Below are 24,452 nucleotides of genomic sequence, written 5' to 3'. Positions count from 1 at the left end.
TGGATATCCTTAACGAATTACATCTGCAAAGAACCTTTTCCCAAGTAAGGTCACATTCATAGGTACCAGGGATTTGGATTTGAACATACCTACTTGAGAGATACAGTTCAACCCAGTGCAGATGGGTTTTTACAGGCGGGCACAAGATGGTTGGGCTGAGGCAGAGGCAGGGATCTTGGGAGGCCCAAGGGGCATTGATGCCCAGTTGCCTGTGGCAAGGGGAGGACCCCTCAGTCTGCTGGGTTCCCCAGAGCAGTGGTCTGGGCTGTTCTGACCCTTGTTACCCTCCTTTACCTTTGGTTTGGTTGATGGTTAGGGATTCTTGATGCCTGCCTCTGCTTTATTATCATCAATTAACACCCCACCCTACGGAGCAGTAAGGCCTGAATCCATTGTTGGCTGGTTAAGCCCACTAAGAGAGTTGGCATAACAGGAAACAGAGGCCCAGCACATTCGTTGTCTGTGGTGATCTTGTCGGGTCAGAAGCAGGGCAGGTCCCAGCAGAAAGGGCCTGGTGCCCCCAATCTTTCCCTTTTAGAAAGCTTGCCCTGGGCTCTCCTACTCAGGTTTATAGGGTGTAACCTATGATGGGCTGAGGGGCTGGTCCTGACACCCAGGCTTCCTAGTCTCTGCTTCCAAGAGCCCCAGGAAGGGTATAAATTCTGGCAGAGCCTAGGGATGCCAGTGACGTGGTGCTCTTCAGCACAGTTTATTTCTCAGAGACAATCCCCAATTAGAATAATCTCTTCCTGTAACCTGTCACAAACAAATGAAAATACTTCCCTGAGGGTCAGAACCCTGAGCACCTCCTGGTGGCCACCGAGGGCCGTGGAGGGGAACTGTTTCCCGCCGGGAGTGTGTGTGGGAGACGTGCACTCCAGGGTCCTTGGGGAGGTCTCTCTTGATTTTCATTTTTATTTAGTTATTTTTAAATGACTTTTTTTTTTTTTAAAGATTTTATGTATTTATTCATGAGAGACAGAGAGAGAGGCAGAGGGAGAAGCAGGCTCCCAAGGAGCAGAGAGCCCGATGCAGGACTCAATCCCAGGACCCTGGAATCATGACCTGAGCCGAAGGCAGACGCTTAACCATCTGAGCCACCCAGGCGCCCTAAATGACTTTTTTTTTTAAGTAGTCTCCGCGCCCAGCTTGGAGCGAGGCTTGAACTCATGACCCTGAGATCATGACCTGAACTGAGATCAAGAGTTGGACTCTTATCCAACGGAGCCACCCAGGTGCCCCCTCTATTAATTTTTAATTATTATTTATCATTACTAATGTGTTTATTATTGATAATACTTCACCTTCAGTAATAGCTTTTTGTAACCAGACATTCCTCCACAGAGACCTCACCTTGCTTGTGAGTTACGGACTCCAGCTTTGATATTGAAATGACAGGAAATTTTGAGACAGTTCAGAAACTCCAGGAAAACCAAGGCGAGTGGATATTATTTTCAATCTTACGCAGAGTAGTGTTTATATACTGGTGGCCTGTGGCCCAGACTGGCCTCTGTACTGGTTGGCTCACAGTCGTTTTTTCGTTTTTGGGGTTTTGTTTTTTTTAATTTTGCAATCAGTTGCCAGCATTTAAGCAATTTCAAATAAAACTCTGGATCTTTGATTTCTTCTGAAAAAATCAGAGATCAGGTGGGGCTTTTATTTCCACAAGAGGTTAGTGGTTTGGTACTGAGTAACATTTGCCCTCTCTAAACCGGCCCGTGGCGTCCAGTGTGCCTTAGGCCACACCACTCTCTAGGGCTCTAGTCTGTCAATATGTTGCATTTTATCTGCTCGGTTCCTAGCAGCATTTGAGTTTGTCACCCCAACCTGGAGTTTGAGATTGGGTAAGAGGGCAGGAAGTCCCATGGAAGTGATGGGCTCCCCTGCTCCCATCATATGGTAAGATAGATCTATCTATATTTATATAAGATATCTAGATACAGATATATGTGAATTGAAAGGTTTTGCCTAAACACAGAGCATCTTCCTCAAAAAAAAAATATATATTTAAATATATATATTTTATATATAAAATATATATATTTATATTTTATATATAAAATATATATATTTTTTTTTAGTGCTGTTTTTGGGGGTAGGGAAACATTATTTAAAAAAAACAACAACAGAAAACCCTGCTGTACTGTAGAAGAGGGTGTGAAATTCATATGGATTGTTAAGAACCATGAAACATCAACAAAATTTTGTGCTTGTGCAGGCCCACGTTGGGCACATGTGTGTCTTCTTTCCGTGATTGGGGCAAAGTTTGAAAAATGCTTTGTAGAGAAGTTAATGGCTGAATGAGTTCTCTGTCTTGCAAGGAAGAGGTGAGCATGACTCATTTCTGTATTTGTTAATCAGATGGTGAGTGTGAGCCCAGATTGTCTCCTAGGTGTTATATTTTTTTAATAATGGGGTGTAGGTCAGCTCCAGAGGTTGCTGGAATGGTTTCCTGAGGCTTTATCACCCAGTGTTACTCCCTGGGCTTGTAGTTAGAGGGGCCGTGGTCAGTGTCAGGTTCAGTCATCTCCCTGCTGTGTGACCTTGGGCAAGTCACTTAGCCCCTCTGAACTTTAGTTTCTGCTTCTGGGGAGAAAGGAGGAGAATCAGCCCTATTCCTCAGAGAGGATTAGTCTAGAGCAAGCATTCAACAAATGCTCCTAAGAATGGTAGTAAAATCACATCTCACTTCATGGAAAGTCAAGGGTAGATATACTGTTCTAAGCTGTGGCTTCCTCAAGGTCATACAGTCTGCAAGTTGTAGAACTTGAACCCAGGTCTTCTGACTCTAGAACCAGTGTTGTCACAGGCATAACAGTAATAGCTTAACTAGTGAGGTCTCCTGTGTGTACTTTCTAGAACCTCTGATTCCAGTCCTTAGGGAGGGACTGCTTTGCCCCACTCTCTCCTCCCTTTTTAAAAAATTGTGGTAGGGGCAGGGCACCTGGCCGGCTCAGTCGGAAGAGCACACGACTCTTGATCTCAGGGTCATGAGTTCGAGCCACATGTTGGGTGTAGAGACTACTTAAATAAAAATAAAACACTAAAAAAAAAAAAAATTAAAAATCATTTTAACCTTTTTTTTTAAGTGTCCCGTTCAGTGGCATTAGGTGTGTTCACACTGTGTGTGGCCATCAGCACCGTGCATTAAACAACTCCCTGCTTCTCCCTCCCTGGCAGCCAGCACTCTGTTTTATGCTTGTATGAATCTGACTACTTTAGGCATCTCATGTTTCATCCATATTACAGCAGTGTCACGATTTCCTTCCTTTTTCGGGCTGAATAATATTCTATTGTGTGGCTAGACCACATATTATTTATCCATCCACCCACTGATGGACACTTGGGTTGTTTCCAAGTGTCTTTTGGCTGCTGTGAGTCATGCTACTAGGAATATGGCCCCCTGTCTTCTTGAAGGATAGGTTGAATATTACCGTGGTTAGAGCACAGGTTGTGGAGTGGAAGGGTCTCTACCCCTTCCTGGCTGAGTGGTCTTGGACAGTTCCCTTACCCCCTAAGCTCCGGTATTGTCATCTGGAAATGATGGTGGTCCTTCTCACAGTGTGGTCAAGAGTGTTGGATGAGAGAGTGGATATGGCGTATTTATTACGATGCCCAGCCCAGAGCAAACACTCAATACATCCTACTCTTGTACATTCATTCAACAAAATATGTGGTGCCTGTCTCCTCATGGTTCCATTTCACCTCTCACCTATCCAGTCCTATCCACCCTGGGTGGTGGACCAAGTGGGAATGACCCACTAACGGGTGTAATGTCTGGGGTCCATTTAATTCAAAACCAAAACTGATAAAAAAAAAAAATTGGTCTACTTTTTATCATCATTGGGAACTGGCAGTTCTAAACAATGTCAGTGATGAAGAAACACTCCTCCCCCAGGCACGGATCATTGCCACTGCCCCCAACCTTCAATAGCCTCTTTCATGCCCCATGTGAAGTCCACACCGGAGCTGAATCATGCTTGTATTCTTGGTCCCCTTCTGTTATATTTCTTGTTAAATATGCTGCATATGTGTTAGAAAAATTGGCAGCCTAATAATCCCGTTTTCCTTTATGGTAGCTGTTACTGCTGTCTGATTGGCATTTTAGGGGACGCCTGGGTGGCTCAGTCGGTTGAGCATCTGACTCTTGATCTCAGCTCAGTTCTTGATCTTGGGATTGTGAGTTCAAGCCCCACATTGAGCTTCATGCTGGGCGTGGAGCCTACTTAAAAAAAAATTGCTTTTTATGATAGGACTTTATGTTTCAGAATGGTGTTAGATTGACAGAAAAATTCAGCAGATACTACAGTTTCCACGTACACACGCCCCCCTTTCCCCTAGGATTAACATGGTATATTAGTGGAGTACAGTGGTTACAATTAAACCAACAATGATACATTATTACTAACTAAAGTCTAGAGTTTATTCACATTTCCTTAGTTTTTTCCAAGTGTCTTAGATGTATTTCAGGATCCCACCCAGGATAGCACTATTTATGTATTTGTCATGTCTCCTTGGGCTCCTCTTGGCTGTGACAGTTTCTCAGACTTTTTTTTTTTTTTTTTTTTTTGGTTTTGTTGACCTTGACAGATTTGAGGAGTACTAGTCAGGGATTTTGTAGAAAGTCCCTCTTTGGGGATTTGTGGCTTTATTTATTTTTTTAAAGTTATTTACTGGAGGCTTACTGTAGGTTAGTCATTGTGCGAGGGATATAGCAGTGAACCAAGATATTTATAAACAGCATTTATAAATCAGTGACATTGATGCTGGACTTGGACAGAGCTGTATGGGCTGAGAATTGAAGCCAGACAGCCCCGAGTTTGACCCTTGATCACTGTCCTGTTTGCCACCTCCCATGGGCAGAATAGAGTTCCACAGGTGGATTTGGCGTAATAGGCACATCTTGAAAAATCTGGCAATCACAGGATGATGAGAAAACTGAGACAATAGAACAAATTAGAAGTGTTGGATTCATTTCCGGTGAATAGATTAGGGAAAGGGAGTTAAAATAATCTTTACCTATATTTCTGTTTTGAGCTCTTTTGCTCTTCCTGTTAAGTTCTACTGTGTAGCTTTCTCTGTTTTTAAATGTCCCTGCAGGAATGTTTTTGTACAATCCAAAAATTAACGGTCAGGGTCAGAATAGGCCAGTAACAGATCTGTCCCTAAATGCTTTTTCATGGCATGCTGTGGATGCAACCAAAAAAACCCACGTGTGAAGTGGTCATGGGGTGGGAAGTCTGGTGCTGAAGAGTGGGTTTCGGGGGCTCTGCCCTCCTGGTCTGGGGCAGCACCCAAGTCCTCTTGAGTCTTTCTGAGCCTTGATTGCCTCACCTCTAATTCAGGGATAATTCAGTGGAGTAGCATCTTACACCGGGTTGAGGTTCTAAAATGAGCCTCCACATAAGGCCAAAATCTGGTAGAGTCAGAATTACCCTTGAAAAGCCTTCAGACCACCCACAGAGATGTGAACACAGTGCGCCTATGTGGGAGACCCTTGCCCAGCCCGGGAGTACGTCTATCACAGCCCACTTTTCTGCTAGCATTTGGTCAGATGATTCCATCCTTGGTCAAACCAGATTAAGAATCTACTTGTGTTTATGGCCCATGTTGTAATAAACAATGACATGTCTTTACACACCAAGATTAGAATACACATAGCTTGCTGGCTGATGGAAGAAAAGAGGTCTCACAGGTGTCAAGACCTCGTGGTTGGTTTTGTTTTTGTTTCTCTGCATACGTAGTTGAGTTTATGTACGTTAGAGCATCTTAGTGCACTGGCCAGCCCACTCCCGGGGTACTTGGTAAGGACTGAATGAGATTGTGTGCGTGAGAGTCCATAGCACTCTAGACCAATGTTTGGATTCATAAATATGATCAGTGAGCGATACATTCATGGAAGTCATAGGGAGGTGTGTGATTTGCTTTTTAAAAATATTTTTGGAAAGGGGGATATTGCATGTCTTGTGGCCTCTAAGGAACCCTGGTGACTTGGTTTCTACTGAGTGTGTGGGTGGTGGTCGACTTAGTAGAGGGCTGACTTTTATTGGGTTAGATCCAGTCTTAGCCCCCTTCAGGGGCCTCCCCTCTACTCTGGGCTAATATGGCTCCTTTGTTTGGCCACAGAATGTCCTGAAGGAGCATGCGGATGATGACCCCAGTCTGGCCATCACTGGGGTCCCTGTAGTCACTTGGCCAAAGAAGACTCCAAAGGTAAGACGCGGATCGCCTGCAGCTGGGAGACCATTCCCACTGCCTTTCACATCTCCTGTAAGATGAATGTTGGCAGCTTTTCAGTGGGGACTCCTGGCAGAGGGCACCCCAGTTAAGAGGAATGATTTTGGTGATTTGTCTATTGCAAGTTTTTGTTTTTTTTTTGAAAGGGATCATTTTCCCTAGCTGTGGAAACTGCAGGCAGTGCCCCCTGGTGGTCACTCAGAAAACTGTGGGGGGAGTGATGCCTCACCTTTCCCTATCCTTAGGTGACTTCATTCCCTTCTTCCTTCTCTCCTTTCTTTTCTTCTTTCCTTCTCTTTTTCCTCCAGATGCTTCAAGGGCTGTTTTCTCTCTCTTTTTTCTCTTTTTTTAAAGATTTTATTCATTTATTAGAGAGCATGTGATAGAGAGCATGAGCAGGGGAGAGGGGCAGAGGGAGAGGGAGAAGCAGACTCCCCGCCAAGCAGGGAGCCCGATGTGGGGCTCGATCCCAGGACCCTGGGACCACGACCTGAGCTGAAGGCAGACACCCAACGACTGAGCCACCCAGGCATCCTGGTTTTCTCTCTTTTGAAAGTAACTTTTCGGGGCGCCTGGGTGGCTCAGTCGTTAAGCGTCTGCCTTCGGCTCAGGTCATGATCCCAGGGTCCTGGGATCGAGCCCTGCGTCGGGCTCCCTGCTCCGTGGGAAACCTGCTTCTCCCTCTCCCACTCCCCCTGCTTGTGTTCCCTCTCTCACTGTGAAATAAATAAAATCTTTAAAAAAAAAAAATAACTTTTCTCTCTCTTTTTTTTTTAACTGATTGATGCTCACCTTGGAAAAGTCTAATCAAATAGGAAATAGGAAAGGACAAAGACCCTAGGGAGAATGATAGTAACGTCCGCTGAGGACTTACCAGGAGCATGTTGCTTTGCCTCATTGTCCACATCCCTTATCTTCTTTAGACTCCAACAACCCTGTGGGGCAGATACTCGGGACTCTCATTTTACAGATGAGGAAACTGAGGCTTACAAAGGTCAAGACACTTGTGAGGGCACTTGGCAGAGCCGAGGGTGGGATGATCAGTCTGTGTGACAGCAGAGACCAAACTGTTAACCAGTGTCCACCTCAAAGTCCAGAGAAAACCAGTGATGTTTTGGTGAGTCTTCTTCCAAAGTCCATGCTAGGGTGGGACATGTATGTATCAACCTGTCTGTCCACACTCAGCCTCACCACTTTCTTGAGCAAGTTCTAGAAACTCTCTGAACCTTGCTTTCCTCGTCTGTATAAAGGGGCTATATCAGCACCTACTTCGATTGGATGTTGGGACGACTAGATGAGATAATGCATTGTTGAATTTGTTTCTGGTTAACTAAAAAGAAAAAAAAAAAAATAGAGCAATGCATGCAAAGTTCTTAGGACAAGGACTGACCAGTAGTTAGTGCTCTTTAAACATTAGCTGTGACTTAAGCAGCCTCTTCATTGATGGGTATTTTTTTCTGTTTTTTTTTTTTGTTTTTGTTGTTGTTATAAGAGACATTTATTTATTTTTATTTTTTTAAAGATTTTGTTTATTTATTTGACAGAGAGAGACACAGTGAGAGAGGGAACACAAGCAGGGGGAGTGGGAGAAGGAGAAGCAGGCTTCCCGCTGAGCAGGGAGCCTGATGTGGGGCTCGATCCCAGGACCACGGGATCATGACCTGAGCTGAAGGCAGACGCTTAATGGCTGAGCCACCCAGGTGCCCCTATAAGAGACATTTAGAGGAACAGTCTAGCTCTGTGCTGTCCAGAATGGTAGCTGCTAGCTCTATGGCTATTGAGCACTTGAAATACGGCGAGCCCAAATTGAGCTGTGCTAGAAGTATAAAATACACAACAGATTTCAAAGACAGTGCAAAGAGGAACACTGTAAAATTACTCATTAATTTATTTTTTATATTGATTGCATGTTGAAATTAGGGTTGCCAGATTTTAAAAAGGATGTCCATTTAAATGTGAATTTTCAGGTAAACAACAAGTAAAACTTTAAGTATAGCCCACATATCACATGGGATATACTTATGCTGGAAAAGATAATTCATCGTTCATCTAAATTTAACTGGGTGTCCTGTATTTTTATTTGCCACATCTGGCAACTCTAGTTGGAAATGATAATATTTTGGATCTACTGGTTAGACAGATGGATTATTAGTATTAACTTCACCTTTTTCTTTTTGCCTCTTTAAATGTGGCTACAAAAAAAATGTAAAAGTACATGCGTGGCCGACTTTATATTTCTGTTGGGCAGTGATGTTCTTTGTTTGATTGAATCCACCTTTGTTTGATTATCTTCTTAGGGTATATTCCTAAATGTGGAACTGCTAGGGAAGAGGGTCCCTGTTACTTGTGGGTAAATTCTAATTCTCTTTGAAGCTTAGGAGGAATTTAGGTGATGGGAGAAATGAACAAGGATTCGCTTTCATAGCTCCTGCCTTTAGTTTCCCGATCCGTGGAAGCGGGTAGCGTTTTAACGTTCACTTTCCCCTCCATGGGCAGTAAATGTAACTGCCATTTCTGAGACCACAAACTACTCACAGAGGTAGTACCTTGCAGCAGCCCAGCCAGGCCCCACGGCTGCTCTGAACCCAAAGAGGAAACCGTGGCTTTGCCTCATTGCCTGCCTCCCTCCCAGCTGAGGAATTGCTCTGGGGGAGGGATTAGGGTTTGCAGAACATGGGCTTTTCAGAAAACAAACTTGCCACTACCCAGTGTAATCCCAGAATTAATGGAGGGGTCCAAATGAGCTTCTCTGGGGGAAATCACTTCAGGACTACTCATATGTCCTGTCCTCTGTGCCCGAGACCCTCCAGTTTACTCCTGAGAGGCTTATGGGCATTAAAAAAACAAAAAATATCATGCCTCTGCCCCTTTCCTCCAAAGGGCTGGAAATGGGAAGCAGGCTCCTTCCTGGGGGGAGTAGCCCTTACCTCAGATTTTTGTGGAGGATTGGTGTATGAGGGCTGGTCTATACACAAGGTCATGTGGCTGATATCATCAAATCTGGAAGGTGGGGGAGAGACTGGAGCCCTTAGGCTGGTGAAGGGTGAAGAGGAACATTTGCTATTTGACAGTACTTTGGGGGTACCAGTGTGGTTTTTTTTAAACACTTTATAATAAAACAAATATAATGTGCTTACCGTACAGTTCTCCCGCTTAAAGTGTACAACTCACAAAAAAAAAAAAAAGTGTACAACTCACTTGTTAGTATATTCAACATATTCAAAGAGTTATGCAACTATCCCACAATCTAATTTTAGAACATTTTCATACCCTCTGAAAGAAATCCCATCAGCTGTCAATCCCCCCCACCCCCAATCCCTAAATCTTCCCTTCCCCCAGCCCCTGGCAACCACTAATCTCTCTCTCTCTCTATGGATTTGCTTGCTCTGGACATTTCATGTAAATGGAATTATCCAATACTTGAGCTTTTGTGACTGGCTTCTTTCACTTGGTATAGTATTTTTAAGCTTCATCCACATTGTCGCAGCTGTCAGGACTTCATTCCTTTTCATGGCTGCATAATATTCCACTGTGTGTCTGTACTGCACTTTGTTTAGCCATTCGCCAGTTGAGGGGCATTTGGGCTGTTTCCTACCTCTTGGCTGTCGTGAATAAAGATGTTGTGAACATGCGTGCACACGTTTTTACATGGACACATGTTTTCATGTCTCCTGGGCAGGCGCCGAGGAGTGGAATTGACTGGTCCCACGGTAACACTGTGTGTAACTTTTTGAGGAACCGTCAGACCGTTTTCCAGAGCGGCTGCAGCCTTTTTCGTTCCCGCCAGCAACGTGTGCGACTTTCAATTTACCCACAGCTTCGCCAACGCATATTATCCGTCTTTTTGATTAGAGCCATACTAGCCCCGTCTTTTTCCTTTTCATTTACTTTATGTTTTCTCGAACTCATTTGAAGTTTCTCGTAGGAGTTTGCAAGAGCTGCCGTAACAAAGTACCACACACTGTGTGCGTGGCTCAAAGGACAGAAGTTCATTTTCTCACAGGTCTGGAGGCCGGAAGGCTGAGAACAAGATGTCCGTTGGCAGGATATATGTCTCCTGGGCTTGTCGATAGCCGTTTGTCTCTCTGTATCATCACATGGTCTGACCTCTTGTGTGTTTGTGCCCTAATCTCTTAGAAGCCACCGGTCATACTGCATTAGGACCCACCCTAAGTTTAACTTCGTTACGTCTTGAAAGACTATCTCCAGGTGCTCACATTCTGAGGTCTTGGGGGTTAGGGCTTCCACATAAGAATTTGGTAGTGGTCCGGTGGGTCGGGGGGGTGGGGGGGGTCTCTGGGGAACACCATTCAATGCACAGCATTTATCCTACATTATTTCAGAGCCACGAAAAGATGTCAATAATATAATAATGAATACCCTGGCCACCCACGCAGCCCTGGAAATAAATTATCGCCAGATGTATGCCCCCATCTTTAGATGTCTTTTTTATATCGTATTTGATCCTCACAGTGAGGCTGGGAGGTGTGGAGAGTGTTACCTCCGTGGGTGCAGCTGAGACTGGGGACTCAGAGAGGGACGCCTTGGGTCACACAGCTTGTGAATCAGGAGGTATTAGTCCCCAGATCTGAGGAACTCAGTGAAATGTGGCAGAGGGAAGGGGGAGGGAGGGTGCGCCACTCTATGTCTGCATTTCCTGGCTGGTGGGGTTAAAAAGTTAACAGGAAAAGGAGAAGTAAGTGAAGGACTGACTGCCTGGGCCGCCGGGGGTCTCTCTGTTCCCAGGTTTGCAGTCGGCTTGCTCCCAATTTGATGCAGGTTGGGTTGAAAGATCAAGGGTGCTCGTTGAGGCTGTCAGGATGCGAGGTAGGGAGCGGTATTGGGTCTGGGTCAGGTTACTTAACAAGTAATTAATGTTAAATGATGATTAGCAAGAAATGCTTTGATCTCCCACCTTGCCTCCCAGAGAACAAAGTCCTTTTCTGGAACTGATTAGGTGCCGGGAGGTCATTTCTGATGCCGCGTCTCTCAAATCAAAGATGCTACTGAACCACCATCCGTCATCATTCACCCGACTGGCTGTTTCCACCAGCGGTGATGGATTTGTTTTGATCCGTCTACACTTCTTTTATGACCAGGTGGCAGGATTTGGGGGGCCTGTCTGTGACCTTAGAACCAAGCCAAGGGAACTGAGCTTATTTGAGGCCCAACCTCTGACCTCAGCCTTATTAGCAAGTTGACCTTCTGCTCACCAGCCAGACAATTCTACCCAGCTAGCTTGCTGGGTCATTCTCAGAGAGGGAAACTGAGGAAGGAGGGGAGACAGAGCCACAGGGGCCTCTGGAGAGGGTGCTTGTTGATGCATCGTGCTTCTTTTTTTTTTTTTTTTGATGCATCGTGCTTCTTAATCAGTTATCTCGAGTGGCCAAACTGGGCTGCCACTTGAATTTCAATTATTGGCAAGTTTTCTGGAGTGTAGGAGCAGAGACTGGAGTAGGTATGAACAAGTACCCTGATAGGGGAAATGGGAGAGCCCTTTTCAGTTAAGGGATCGGCTTCCTTACGGGGATATTATGGGGCCACACAGGAACCACGGCAGGAAGTGAGAGAGAGAGAGAGAGAGAGACACACACACACACACACACACACACACACACACACACACCTGATGTCTGTGTTACCCTTGGTTCTACTTTGTTTCTTTTCCCCTTCCTCTGTAGTTGGTCACTTAGATGTGGGAGGCCTGAGAAGTGTGGGGTCCCTCTGGAGTGACACGCAGACTTTACCTGAAGGAGGGGCACATAATTCAGTAAAAAGGGGCCCTGTGTACTTCCTGTTCTTTCTCTGCCCTGCTCTCAATTCCTGTCACCCCTGGAGTAATTAAGTTGAGGAGGAGGAGGAAGAGGAGGAGGATGACGATAATGAAGGCCTTTTATTGTTGCCTCCTCAGGGTCAGGTAGTTTCCCAGAAAGGCATTGTGGTCTAGTGAGAGCCAGTCCTCAGGCTAGCGGCATCAGCTTTACTGGGGGAACTTGTTAAAAACAAAAAACAAACAAAAAAATACAGCTTCCTGGGCCTGGGCTGGGACACTGAGATTTAGTAGGTTTGGGTTGGGGCCTGGGAATCTACACTTTCTTGACACTCTGCAGGTAATTCTCATGCATGACTAGGGTGGGCTCTGGGGTCAGATGCATCTGGGGATTAAACCCTGGCTTTGCCACAAACTAGCTGTGTGGTTGTGGACAAGTCTGAGCCTCAGTTTACTTGTCTGTAAAAACGGCTAGTGGTGCCTTTTCGCAGAATTGCTGTGAGATGCTGTCTGTAGGTCATCAAGTGGTGATAGCTATTGTCATTTTTGTAATTATGACTTAGAAGTAAACGACGACCCTACATCTGCCCTCCCAGAAGACTGGCGATGCTCTCTGTAGAAACAGAGGACACGGAAGGAAGGGCCTGGAGCAGGGAAGGGGGTGAGTAGTTTAGAGACATTTCCCATCCTTCAGTGACTATTGGCTGTTGGAGAAACTTCATCTCAAGCAAAGTCCCTCGTGGTTTCATCTCCCCGTAGGAGTGATGGCTGGTTTGAAAAAGTACATCTCCTTCTGTGTCCCTTCCTCACTGCCCTGCAGGGAGAAGTCCTAGGCGCTGTGGGTGACCATTGCCTTAGACTATGCCCCCAAGGGTTTGAAGCTGCTGAGGCCACAGGCTCAGGGTAGGAGGAGGGGGTGCCCAGTCCTTCCAGCTTCCTGAGAGCAGGAAAGGTCCAGGGGAGAGCAGCCTCCGAGAGTGGGCATGTGTGATGCTCACGGGCAGGAGGGGGCCGGCAGTGGGAGCCCTGGGGCCAGCAGAACAAAGGAAGGCAAGAGAAGCAAGTGGACGGCAGGGAGGATACAGTGAGGGGAACCAAGTGAAAAACAATCTGGGGCCCTCATCTGGAATCCCCAGGGTTTTCCTCAGTGACAGCTGAGTCATCGGTGAAGTCCAGCACATTCCCAGGAGGGCAGCAAAAACCTGTGATCGAAGAATACCCACGAACATGGCCTGCTCATTCTGAAGAGTGTTGTATACAACATGAAAACAAGCAGAAAAATCCAACTGGAAGAAAACCATGGTGGTGAAGGGGGAAGCTGGGACCCAGGTCTCTGGAGTGGTTTTTGTGAGCTCCAATTCCAGATTGGTTAGTGGCTGAGCCCATGTGATGTGGTCCCTGCCGGTGAGCCGGATGACAAGGATCCCATCAGAGTCCTCCCTTTTTGGTGGAGTGAACCCAAGCCAGACAGTAGAAGTTTCTAGAGTCACGCCGCACATGAGGTGTAGGCAGGACAGAACTGTGGCTCTACCTGCTGGCTTTTTGTAGGTAAGAGTTCTGTCTTCTCCCTGTGTCTTCACGTTGTTTCTCCACCATATACGTGTCTGTGTCCAAATTTCCTCTTTCTGTAAGGACACCAGTTATACTGAATTAGGGCCCTAATAGCCCGATTTTAACTAAATCACTTCTGTAAAGACCCTGTGTCACATTCTGAGGTCCTGTGGGTGGGACCTTACCATGTGGATTTTAGGGCGGGTACGATTCAGCCTATAAACTTGGTAAGCCTTCAATGAGTCTCCATCTTTAAATCATGTCCCAAGTCCTTCACCTGGCCTGGAGTGCCCAAGTCCTCAGTTGTGGTTCTGCCGTAGAATCTTGAGATTTTCTCTCGTCTGCTCAACTTTGCCGGGGAACTGAATTACTCCATATTTTCCATTTACTTGGTCTTTGCTCATGCTATTCCCCTTCTGGAAATGCCCTTCTTATTTCCCCACGTACAAAATTTTCACCTGTAAGCCCAACCGAACCCCTTTTTCACCAGGAAGCTTCCTGGGCTGGATGTTTTCTGGTTGTATCTCCAGAGCCCGCCTCCCCAGCCTTCTTTTGCCTTCTCCAGCCTGCATCAAAGGGCTTTCTTGCCTCTCTGGCTTCTGGTTGGGCTCAGCCAATGGGAGGTACCAGCAGGAGATGGGACTATGAGAGGAGAAAGAGGTTGAGGTATTTATTCTCCCAGCTTCCTCCCCATGGGATCACGGCAGGTTGGCTCTTTCCTTCTTCTGAAGGCCATAATTCCTATTTTGTGGACTCCTCCAGCTTTTCTTTCTGCGTTTCCAGTAACTGGTCCCCCCTGTGGTCCATCAGCCAAAGGGAGGTAATGGCTCATGGCTATCGCATTTTGTGGCCTCCACCAGCTTCTTGAGACTGGAGCTCATCTTATTAATTTTTTCCTTCTCCATTTTTTTTTAAAGATTTTATTTATTTATTTGACGAGAGAGATAGCGAGAGAGGGAACACAAGCAAGGGGAGTGGGAGAGGGAGAAGCAGGCTTCCCGGCGAGTAGGGAGCCCGATGCGGCGCTCGATCCCAGGACCCTGAGATGACCTGAGCCGAAGGCAGACGCTTAACGACTGAGCCATCCAGGTGCCCCTTCCTTTGTATCCCGTCATGCATGCTTGCTCCCAGATAGCAGGGGCCCAGGAACTGTTTGTTGAATGAATGAACTCGATTGCAAGGTTTTCCCAGAACTTCTAAAAGATGAAATTGGACTCCATCCGTTTCAGGCTCTTGGCTGTCTTTCTTCCACTTGTGTCTCTGGTGAGAATGTGGATCTCTCCTTACTGTTACTTTTACGTTCCAGTCCCAGCCAACTGTTGAAAGAATGCTAAGTGGAATGGTCAGTGCTCCTTGGTACTCTTGGACCCTTTCCTCCCTCAGATTTAAGCATCCTTCTTTATCCCACCGGACTTAGAAATCACCTGGAATTTCTCAGCCAACATCTGTGTCATTTTAGAACCGCTTTATTGGAACTTTAAGTCAGTGTTCAGCTGAAATAACCTGTAATTAAAGTCTGCAGCCAAGGATTTCTTTCTTAGTCTGATAACCTGCTCAGCTGCCTGTGTTAATAATGCCAAAGAGAAATTCTTGGAAAGCAATTGAAATATTGCGGGCTCCTGCCTTTGGTGGGGTAATTAGAAAGCCAGGCAAGCACTGTAAATGATTGGCTGCCATTATCATGGTTTTATTTCTGGAACAATGGCCTATCCTTCAGACTTTTTGTTGAATGTCATCGTATATTTCCCGTTTTTAAAGGAGGATATTGGATCATTGACATGGGGAATACGTTGTCATGTCCTTTAATTCCCCCCCCGCCAATGCCCCCCAGTCTATAATTTGGCTTTGTTAGAAGGATGGATGTGTGTGCTACCAAATGATGATGTTATCAGGTAATGTGTTCTCCAAATTCAGGTGATCCAGAGAAAACCAGGGCACGATTAGGTGAATACAGGTGAAATATTTGCATTGTTTAACTTGGCTTCTTGTTCTAAAGGTGACAAGGGCAAGTGCCTGTGTTGGGATGAGGGGAACTTTAATTATGTATGAGGAAGGTAGGTGAGAAGTGAAAGCTATAGTAAAACCTCTCTAAACCACTGACCTTCTCCACCAATGCACGTAAATAACGAAACAGCAAAACACTTTGAAGGGAGTTGAGATCATTTAGATTCATTTCTGTCTTGGTTAATGTTTATAGGACGGGATGGTACCACCGAGCGGCTTGTGGGTTTGAGTGTTCCCTATTGATTGATCTGTTCTTCTGGGGGAGGGTGTTCTTTATTTCTTTTTCTTTGATTTTTATCATATTTTTTTTAATTGTAGGAAAAATATATAACATAAAATTGACTGTTTGAACCTTTTCTTGGGTGTACAGCTCAGTGGCATTAAGTACATTCGTGTGGTTGTGCAACCATCATTCTCGTCCATTGACGGAGCTTATTTTTGGTCATCTGCAAGTAAAGCTCTAGACCCCTTGAACACTAAGGCCCCGTTCCTCCTCCCTCAGCCCCTGGCAACTCCCTTTCTACTTACTGTTTCTATGAATTCTAGGTACCTCGTGTTAGTGGAATGATACATATTAGCCCTTTTGTGACTGGCTCATTTCACTCAGCGTAATGTCCTTGAGGTTCATCCAGGTCGTAGCAGGTGTCAGAGTTCCCCTTTCAAGCCGAACAGTATTCCAATGTCTGGATAGACCACACTGTGTTTATTTATTCACCCACCCGTGGACACTTGGGTTGTTCCCACCTTCGGCTACTGTGAATAATGCTGCTGTGAACATGGGTGTATACACATCCTTTTGAGTCCTTACTTTCAATTCTTTGAGATGTACACCCAGAACTGGAATTGCTGGATCATACGGTAATTGTACGTTTCATTTTTTGAGGAACTGCCGTGCCATTTTCCATAGTGGTTGCATCATTGTATACGCTCACCAAGAGTACACAAGGTCTCCAGTGTCTCCACATCCTTGAGGACACTTGTGACTTTCTGGTTTTGATAATAGCCATCCTAATGGGTGTGAAGTGGTGGGTGTTACTTCTTTTGAACTCACTTTATTTTTTTATGGTGAAGTATTCTTTAGAAAGTTATGGGCATCATGACATTCTGCCCCTACGTACTTAATACTTAGTTTGCATCTCTGCAAAAGACTAATATTTTTCTACACAGCTAAAATCGTGTGATTACGTGTACCAAAATTTACAATTCCTTAATGCCACCTAATGCCCGGTCATATTGAGATTTCCCAAATTATCCTTTGCAGATGCTTTATCCAGACCAGGCTCCCATCCAGGACCGTACATTGAATCTGTTTGCAATTCTCTTTCGATCCAGACCTTTCTCAGGACACTGATTTGTAGAGAAGACAGAACCATGTGTCCTGCAGAATATCCCACTATATGCATTTGTCTGATTGCTTCCTTTTGTCATGTGACTTCCCCCCTATCTCTTGTAATTTCTGTAAACTGGAAAGTAGATCTGAAGGCTTGGTTAAAGTTCAGTATCATAGGTTGTGGATTAAGGTGATAGTGATCTGATACCCCATTATTCAGTTAGATTTGTCCTTTCCTCCAGAGAATAATCTGGAAGGGGAAACATTGGCCCCCTGCTTCTCTCCATCATTCACCAATGGTTTCAGTACCAGATGATCATTCTTTCCTGTATTGATAATTTTATCAGGAGATGAAAATAAAACTTCAAAGTCTATCATCCCTCCCTTGTGAATTAGCTAGCATTCCCCTTCCCCCACCCCAGTATGATTGAGAAATAATTGGCTTACATCACTGAGTTGGATTTTTTTTGGGGGGGGCGGGCAGGGTTTTCCCTCATCAGTTGGAGCTACCCTTAAACACAGTTCCTCCTGAAAAGACAGTATGCATGCTCAATTCTTTCCCTTTTAAAGACTAATTTTCAAAGTAAGAAGTTGGTGTCATGGCCACCTCAAATGGTGACAGATGAGTTTGTCAGGCTTTTTCTACAGTGAATGCCATGATAAACTCATGGATTTTCATAGATCCAGGGGGCTTTTCCAGGCAAATTGGCCTGCTAGAGATGAGCCATTTTTCAAGGAAAGCAAGAATGGTAAAGGAAGAGAGGCCTATGGCTCTAAGTCAAAGTGTGTGTGTGTGTGTGTGTGTTTGTGAGAGAGAGAGAGAGAGAGAGAGAGAGTTCCCCCATCCCTACTCTCAGCCCCACCAGCCACTGTGCATTTGCATTTCTCAGGCTTCCCTAAACGACAGGCATCAGAGCCCATCAGACCACCACCCTGCCTGTTAGCAGCTCATTTAAGAGGTGATTCAACTCTCTGGTTTGGTGAGTTTCAACACACCGCAGGGTTTAGGACCTACATTTCCTAACCAGGTTACCTTTCAGGAATAGGAACTTAAGATCACTCTTAAGTGGTGGCGGATGAAAAACATATGTATGTGTGCCATTGTATGGATTGTATGGATCTGCTGCATTTTGTTCACCCATTCATTGATGGATGGAATTTGGGTTGTTTCCACAGTTTGGCTGTCGGGAACAGAGCTGCTAGTCAATGATGAACACAGTTTTACTCCTGTTTTGCCTCTTGTCTGTCTACTTTATCATCCTGTCTTGAGTGATCTTTGGATTCAGTCTTTTCCTTTGAAAACTTTGAAAACACAGAACTTTTTATCCAGATTCTCTGAGGTGCTTCTCTGGAGGATGGTGAGACAGATAATGGGATGGGTGTCTGGTTGGGAAGGAAATCAAGGTGGGGGGGTGGGGGGTGGAGATTTGGTCTTGTTAAAAAAAAGTACTTTTAAGTTATAGAAGTCTTGGTTGTAGGCCAGAATTATGCTGGCATTTTATGTATTTTTAGCCCCTCTTATTCCCCCCCGGAGCCCCAGGGGAGAGGGGTTTATAAAGTGAACTCATTTATTTCGTCCAAATTGAGTGCTCAGCCTTAGCCTGGATTTTTGTAGGGCAATGAGTAGAGAAGGGAAGTAACTTCCTAAGGTCAGCGAATGAACTGGAAATGGGGTGGATGGCGGGAAAACATTTCTCAGATCAATGCCGGTCACCTGTTAAATTAGTTAATCTTTAAAAAAAAAAAAAAAATCCTGTGCCCCGTCACAAATCTTCCAGTGAATGTAAATATTTGTTGGTTGATTTTGGTAACATAAAGAGACATTATTAGGAGAGGAACCCCATTTAACAGAAAGCTCAGTCTGTTTAAAGGACCCATATGACAAGTATGTGTGGTTTTTAAATGCTTGTGGAATGACTCTCCAGGGGGAAAATAGAAAGCAATTAAATAACATTAGTAATTTCCTCAACAGAAATCACTGCAGCCCTTGGTCTGTCATACATACACTCTTTGAACCATAATCTAGACAACCCTGGAATCAGTCCTAAGTTGCTATGTGACACAATATAAAAATTCCTCTTATTTACATTTTATTAGAAAAATAACTCTTCAAGAGACCTCCTTTCGCCATTAAGGGGGAAAAACTCTATTGAAAGAGAGACAAATGGCAAAATATAGTAAAATAACTGAAGCATGCATTCTCTGTTGCTTGTTAAGTATAAATTATTACTTGCACTAGGAAGCTCCCCTTTGCGCGCCTGTTCTGTCATTTCTGCTCCCTCCTTAGGGGCATGTTTACAAATGGGGTCCATTGGCTTAGGGGAATGCCAGCCAGTTACTGGTGTGGACACAGAGAATCCATTCTCTTTCCCTGCCCTGATCCTCTGGGGAATAATGTTCCCAAGCTTTAGCCATGCCCTTTTCAACATGGGCCCAAGGAAAGGGGCCACATGCAGGAGAGACCCTTGTCCTAGGGAAGTCCAGAGTCCGGGGGGCAGCTTGTCCCTTGTCCCCGGAAATGGGGATGGAGAGGATGGCTTCCCTCCTTTAACGTAAGCTCACCACCTGTGTCTGCACTGGAGACAGCGTGGCTATTTCTGGGCACAATCTCTCAGCAAACTGGGGTTGTTCCTGGTGTCTCATGATCTGATAGGCAGACCAGAAAATTAAATGACACTTGGAGAGAAAATGGGGAAGTGGGTGCCCACTGTGACCAGGGCTGATTCGGCTCCCATCTGTTTTTGTTTATTTCCTGACCACTTGTGAAAGTTCTGGATCCTCCTGGCTCAGGGCAAGCACCAACTGCCCGGGTGGCATCAGCTTTGGGAAGCTCTTTCTAAGAACATAAGCTTGGCTAAGTGGAGCCGGGAGAGTGTTCAGTTCTTAGGGTCACTCAAAGATGAGGTCAAGAGGGAGAAAGGACAAGCCTAAAGCACAATGTAAACACTAAATTTTCAGATGGCAATCCTACTGCGCCAGGGCTAGCATAATGTATTTTATATAAAGTCCAGCATGCTATTAATACAAAACAAATGTTGGATAATTGTGTGTGCCAGTTAACTAAAGGAAACTTGATCGAGGGAAGCAGAGGAGTAAGAAGTTCTTTGCAAGTGTCAGAAGAGGAGTTTGTAAGAGGTGTTAGGATAGTGGTTGGCAGGAGCCTTCTTAATGTTTGGAGAGAACCCACTGCATTATCATGTCTTAATCCTGGTTTCCTACTTCCAGAGTTGGCCCCTGACAGATGATCAGACAGCAGTTTGGTTACCAAAGGTTACCAAAACCATACCTATCTGCCTTGAAATTGAATTTGAACCAAGAATACAGAATTTGCAAATTTTAATAAGGGACAGTTAATTTAATTTTACATTAAGTCTGAGTTTTTCACTTGGATTCTTAACATCAGTCTCATTTGGCATCCTCTTCTTTTGTCTCTGGCACAAGGCATTAGAGTGGTATGATTAACAGCCCCGGCTCCAGGCTGCAGGCTCCAGCTGCCTGCGGGTTCAGATCCAGGTCCTTTCATTTCTGAGCAGCAATATGCCTCAGTTTCCTCTTCTATAAAATGGGTGAACAGTGGTACATACCTGATGGGACTGCTTAAAGGGATAAATGAGATAATGTCTACAAAACACTCAGCACTGACTCTAGCCCTTCAACCATGGTTAGTAAATATTAGCTGCTATTACTGCCCGGACCCCTGGAAGGTGGGGGGGGTGTCGTTTCTGGGTGGTGTTATTATATAAGGGACCCTGGGCTTGAGAGCTACTTCCTAATTTTCACTGCACCACCATTTCCTCACTTGTGAAGTGAGGGGGTCTGGTTGAGGCCCCTTCTAGTTCAGAAATGACATGGTAGAAGGAAGTTTGTGTTAGTTACAGCTTCTGTTTATCAGCATTTTCCCTTTCTCTTTCTTTGCACCATGATAAATGAGAACCGTGCCTTTTTACTTCCTTAAATACAGAAAAGAGCTTTGGAACATTCAAAAGAAATCGGCCCAAAGACCAGTCTAAGTAATCTCGCACTCCTGATAAGCAATGGCATGGACCTTCAAGAAAAAGTCCCACTTCCTTACCTCTCTCTCGATGTATCATGGTATTTGGGTATCTTTTTACCTTTGCAGTTCTGACCACAGTGAATGACAATGAAGTGAAAGCATGATTAGCATTTTATCAGCCCCTCCCCTTTATTTTAAGGGGCTTCCTACAGGGTAGAATGGCTCCTAAGAGGTCATCAGATACAGACTGGTCCATCACGATAGCTTTTTTAAAAGCTGAGATCTTTGGGGATGGAGTGAGGTGGAGGAGGGGGATATTCTTTTGCTTTGTGTTTTTGTTAACCTGGAGTGGATTGTGAAAACCGTAAGAGAGGAAGGAAACTCAGAATAGATATGTTTCAGTAAAGAGCGAGTCTCCTGGGATTTCTTCCCATAGTGTCAGTGGGTGTATAAATTTCATACAGACTTCAGAATCCACTCAGTAAAACTGACATCCCTGTTTCCTCACTCCTGCCGACTCCCTACTAGAAGCCTCCTGAATTTTACTTACAAGGTCTCTGCCACACACATTCTGCCTTCCTTGAAAGCCCAGGCCATGACCTGCCTGTGGGTCCCTTCTGTTCTCACAGTGGATTTCATGGCCAGTGGCCTGGGCATGAATAACGGTTGGACAGCTCTGCAGAGTTGATCACCAGATTTCACAGCTAATGAGCTTTTTCTTGGGAAAGCCTTTGATCTCTTTGCAGAAGGATGCTCATCTTTCGGTTGGGCAAACCTTCCCATTTTATCTTCATCTGTAAAATGATGAAGAAACTGAGCAGGTACAGGTATGCATGTTTAGTGTCATATTGAACATTCCTAGTTAGATGATACGTGTGCCCGCTACCCAGCTAAGTAATCCCACTCCTTGTCTTGAGTTTAGCTGGGGTTTTGATGGTCGTATTGATCACTCTAGCTAATGGTCAGATCTCCTCCTTCAGAACAAGGGCTGTGGCATAAGTCCCCATAGACTTTTTTTTTTTAAATAATGAATCTCAATCTGGATTTCCAGTAACAGTTTTCTGCAGGAGTGGGCTGCTTTTGGATTAAGGATTAAGAGGAACCTTTACAGTTTAAAGAATTTAGAAACCCACACCTTCTGGGCCAGCCTCGGGGCGCTGCCAGTCTCCTAGGAGAACTGGGTTCAGGCCTGTAGCTCTCTACCCCTTCTGAGATCGCCTCCAGCGCACATCGCCTCCACCGCACCACCGGAAGGAGGGTTCCTGTCCAAGAGGGTGGGGCACCCACCTCGGGGCAGAGTGCATTCTCTCAGGTAACCTCCAAGTCAGGCAGCTCTATGGGAACTCCCACCAGCACCACCGCACGTTTCACGCTGACTCCCTCTCGATCTGCTAAGACAAACCTGAGGGCAGAGAGGGCAGCGTCAGGGGACCTGCCCAGCCCAACTGCCCGCTTCCGGGGGACCTGGGCCCCCGGACCTTAGCCAGGCGGCAGGCCTGCAAGCTCCGGGTACAGGACTCCCGGGTTCGCAGGCATCAGGTCCTGGTGCCAGAGCATGTACAAACCCGGGAGCCCGTGTGCCCGCTGCCGGGTGCACAGGGACTCTTGCCTGGCGTCGCGTGCAGGCCGCCCCCCCTGGCCTGTGCGCCCCGGGGCTCCCGTGAGACGCCCCGCAGGACCACACAAAAGACCCCACCCCAGGTCGGGCGTGCATTTCCTGTTAGAGCGGCGGCGGCGTGCAGCCACCCCATGTGCATCCCGTGGCGCGCGGGCCGGGCGGGCCGTGGAGCACGCCCCCACGCAGTCCCGGTCCCCGCGCCCCGGCTGCGAGGGGCCGCCCTCAGCGGGCCCGCCCCCATGTCACCGCAGGCCGGGCTCCCTTTGTGTGCGGCCCGAGCGCCGCGGCCGCGCCATTGGCCCGCCGGCCCGGGGGGCCAGCCCCTTCCTGGCTCGCTTCATGCATATGCATGAGCGCCCCGGCCCTCCCCCCCGCCGGCCCCTCCCCGCCCCCTCCCGCGCGGGCGTGCGAGGCGCGCGGCGCGGCTCCCTCCTCGCGGCAGCAGGCGCCCGAGCCCGAGCCCGAGCCCGAGCCCGAGCCAGGGCGAGCCGAGCCTGCTCCGGGCGGGCGGCGGCGGCGGCGCCGCTCCAGCCATGTCAGCGCGCGCGAGCCTGGGCCCACCATGAGCCATGGCCATGTCCGTGAGCGCCGAGGACGACGACTATGAATCGGAGCCGGACCAGGTCGGCGGCCCGGGGTGGGGCTGAGGGAGGGACCCGCCGCCCACCCGCCCGCCGACCTCCCGACCGACCGACTGACGCTCCCGGGGCGGCCGCGACGCCGCCGCCGCCGCGATGAGGAGAAAGTTTTGCAGCCGCCGCCGGCGGGGCCGCCAGGGCCGGGCCCGAGTGGGGCGTGGAGGAGCGCGGCAGGCCGGCGGCTGCCGGGGCGCCGCGGGCCCCGCAGCCGGCCCGGGCAGGGGGCGTGTGCGAGCGGCGGTGCGCGAGGGTGGCCGGCGGTGCCGCGGGGACAATGTGGGCCTCGCCGTCGGGCGGGCCCTGCCGGGCGCGGGCCATGGCCCGCGGGCAAGTTGCGGGCGCCAACGCTGGCGGCCAGGGCGCGCCTCGCCCTCCCCTCGCGCCCTCGCCCGCGGCCCACGCGCGTGCCGGCCGCCCCGGGCGCACCCGGACCTGCGGCCGCCGGCGCCTCCCTCCTTTCTGTTTGCAAAGTTGCACCGGGACCCTCGGCCTCTAGGCTGGAGGACGCCGCGGCCCGGGGCCCGTGGGCCCGACGGCCCGAGCTTTTGTCTGGGCGCCGCGCGCCCGCCGCCTGCCGTGGGCAGACGGAGACAGGAAGGGGTGCGAGCCTCGGGCCGGCGCGGGGAATCCGGAACCCGGCGAGTGCGCTCCGCCGCGGCGGGGCGGGAGGAAGCCGTGACCCCAGATGGCAGTATTTGGCCTCAGTTGGATTTAGAAGGGAAAGCAACCTCTCTTGGGACCTGGGGGGAGAAATCTGTGTATAAAACAAAGCCCTGGGTGTGTTTACGGCGGAATTTACTCCGGGAAGATTCGTGTTTAGGAAGCGGGGGAAGAAAGTTGAGGATTTACGGAGTATAATCTGCACAATATTTGCAACAGGACACAGGCTAGGTTGACTTGTCCGAGGAATTAAGCATGGGGTGGGTTGAGTTATCATGTGGGCATGGGACCAGGTGAATAAGATGCTTATTTATAATCCTGGGTGCATTTTCTCAGTGGAATAAAGATGTTTTGGAATGTTCGGGCCGAGATGTAGGAACGTTTGTCCCTTCCATTAGGGGTGATCGAGGAAGCGCTGTATATGCTCACTTAAGTTGTATCACCCATACCATTAGGTGGTTTTATCGAACGAGTTAAATTTTATTGTTTAGTTACATTTTATTTTCTGAGTTTTGCTGGATATTTTTCAGGCACATGCACCTTACGGTGTTCCTGAATCTCGCTGGTCTTACCGATTGGATTAACCCAGAGACAACCCAGGTGGTTTTGTCTTGGAACTTTATCAAGTCGGTAGCACAGTGTGGGAATGG

The 24,452-nt window shown here is 47.2% G+C and overlaps 1 protein-coding gene and 1 long non-coding RNA gene across 14 annotated transcripts in view; one reads left to right on the top strand and one right to left on the bottom strand.

Moving 5' to 3' along the window:
• KDM2B (lysine demethylase 2B) overlaps positions 1–24,452 on the top strand; it is a 117,593-nt gene that overhangs the window by 65,919 nt on the left and 27,222 nt on the right. For 11 of the 12 annotated variants that reach the window (XM_081802293.1, XM_081802289.1, XM_081802288.1 and 8 more), the window contains one exon: positions 6,127–6,213. In XM_081802293.1, coding sequence (XP_081658419.1) covers positions 6,127–6,213 — 87 coding nt within the window. Of the gene's footprint in view, positions 1–6,126; positions 6,214–22,921; positions 23,128–24,452 lie in introns of those variants that run through there. The other variant, XM_081802299.1, reaches the window with a different exon arrangement.
• LOC145716866 (uncharacterized) lies at positions 20,228–23,693 on the bottom strand. 2 transcript variants are annotated; one of them, XR_014139816.1, is made up of 4 exons: positions 23,575–23,693; positions 22,022–22,288; positions 21,437–21,680; positions 20,228–20,447 (listed from the first exon to the last, which is right to left on the bottom strand). It is a non-coding gene; the product is annotated as an uncharacterized LOC145716866 (long non-coding RNA). The 2 variants fall into 2 exon arrangements; XR_014139815.1 differs by having other exon boundaries at positions 22,174–22,288.

The sequence above is a fragment of the Leptonychotes weddellii genome, chromosome 13 (genome assembly GCF_054177405.1).
Source record: "Leptonychotes weddellii isolate Sample4059 chromosome 13, ASM5417740v2, whole genome shotgun sequence".
Classification (NCBI taxonomy): Eukaryota; Metazoa; Chordata; class Mammalia; order Carnivora; family Phocidae; genus Leptonychotes; species Leptonychotes weddellii.
Note: the sequence above shows the minus strand (reverse complement) of the source record. Positions and strands in the feature narration are given on the sequence as shown.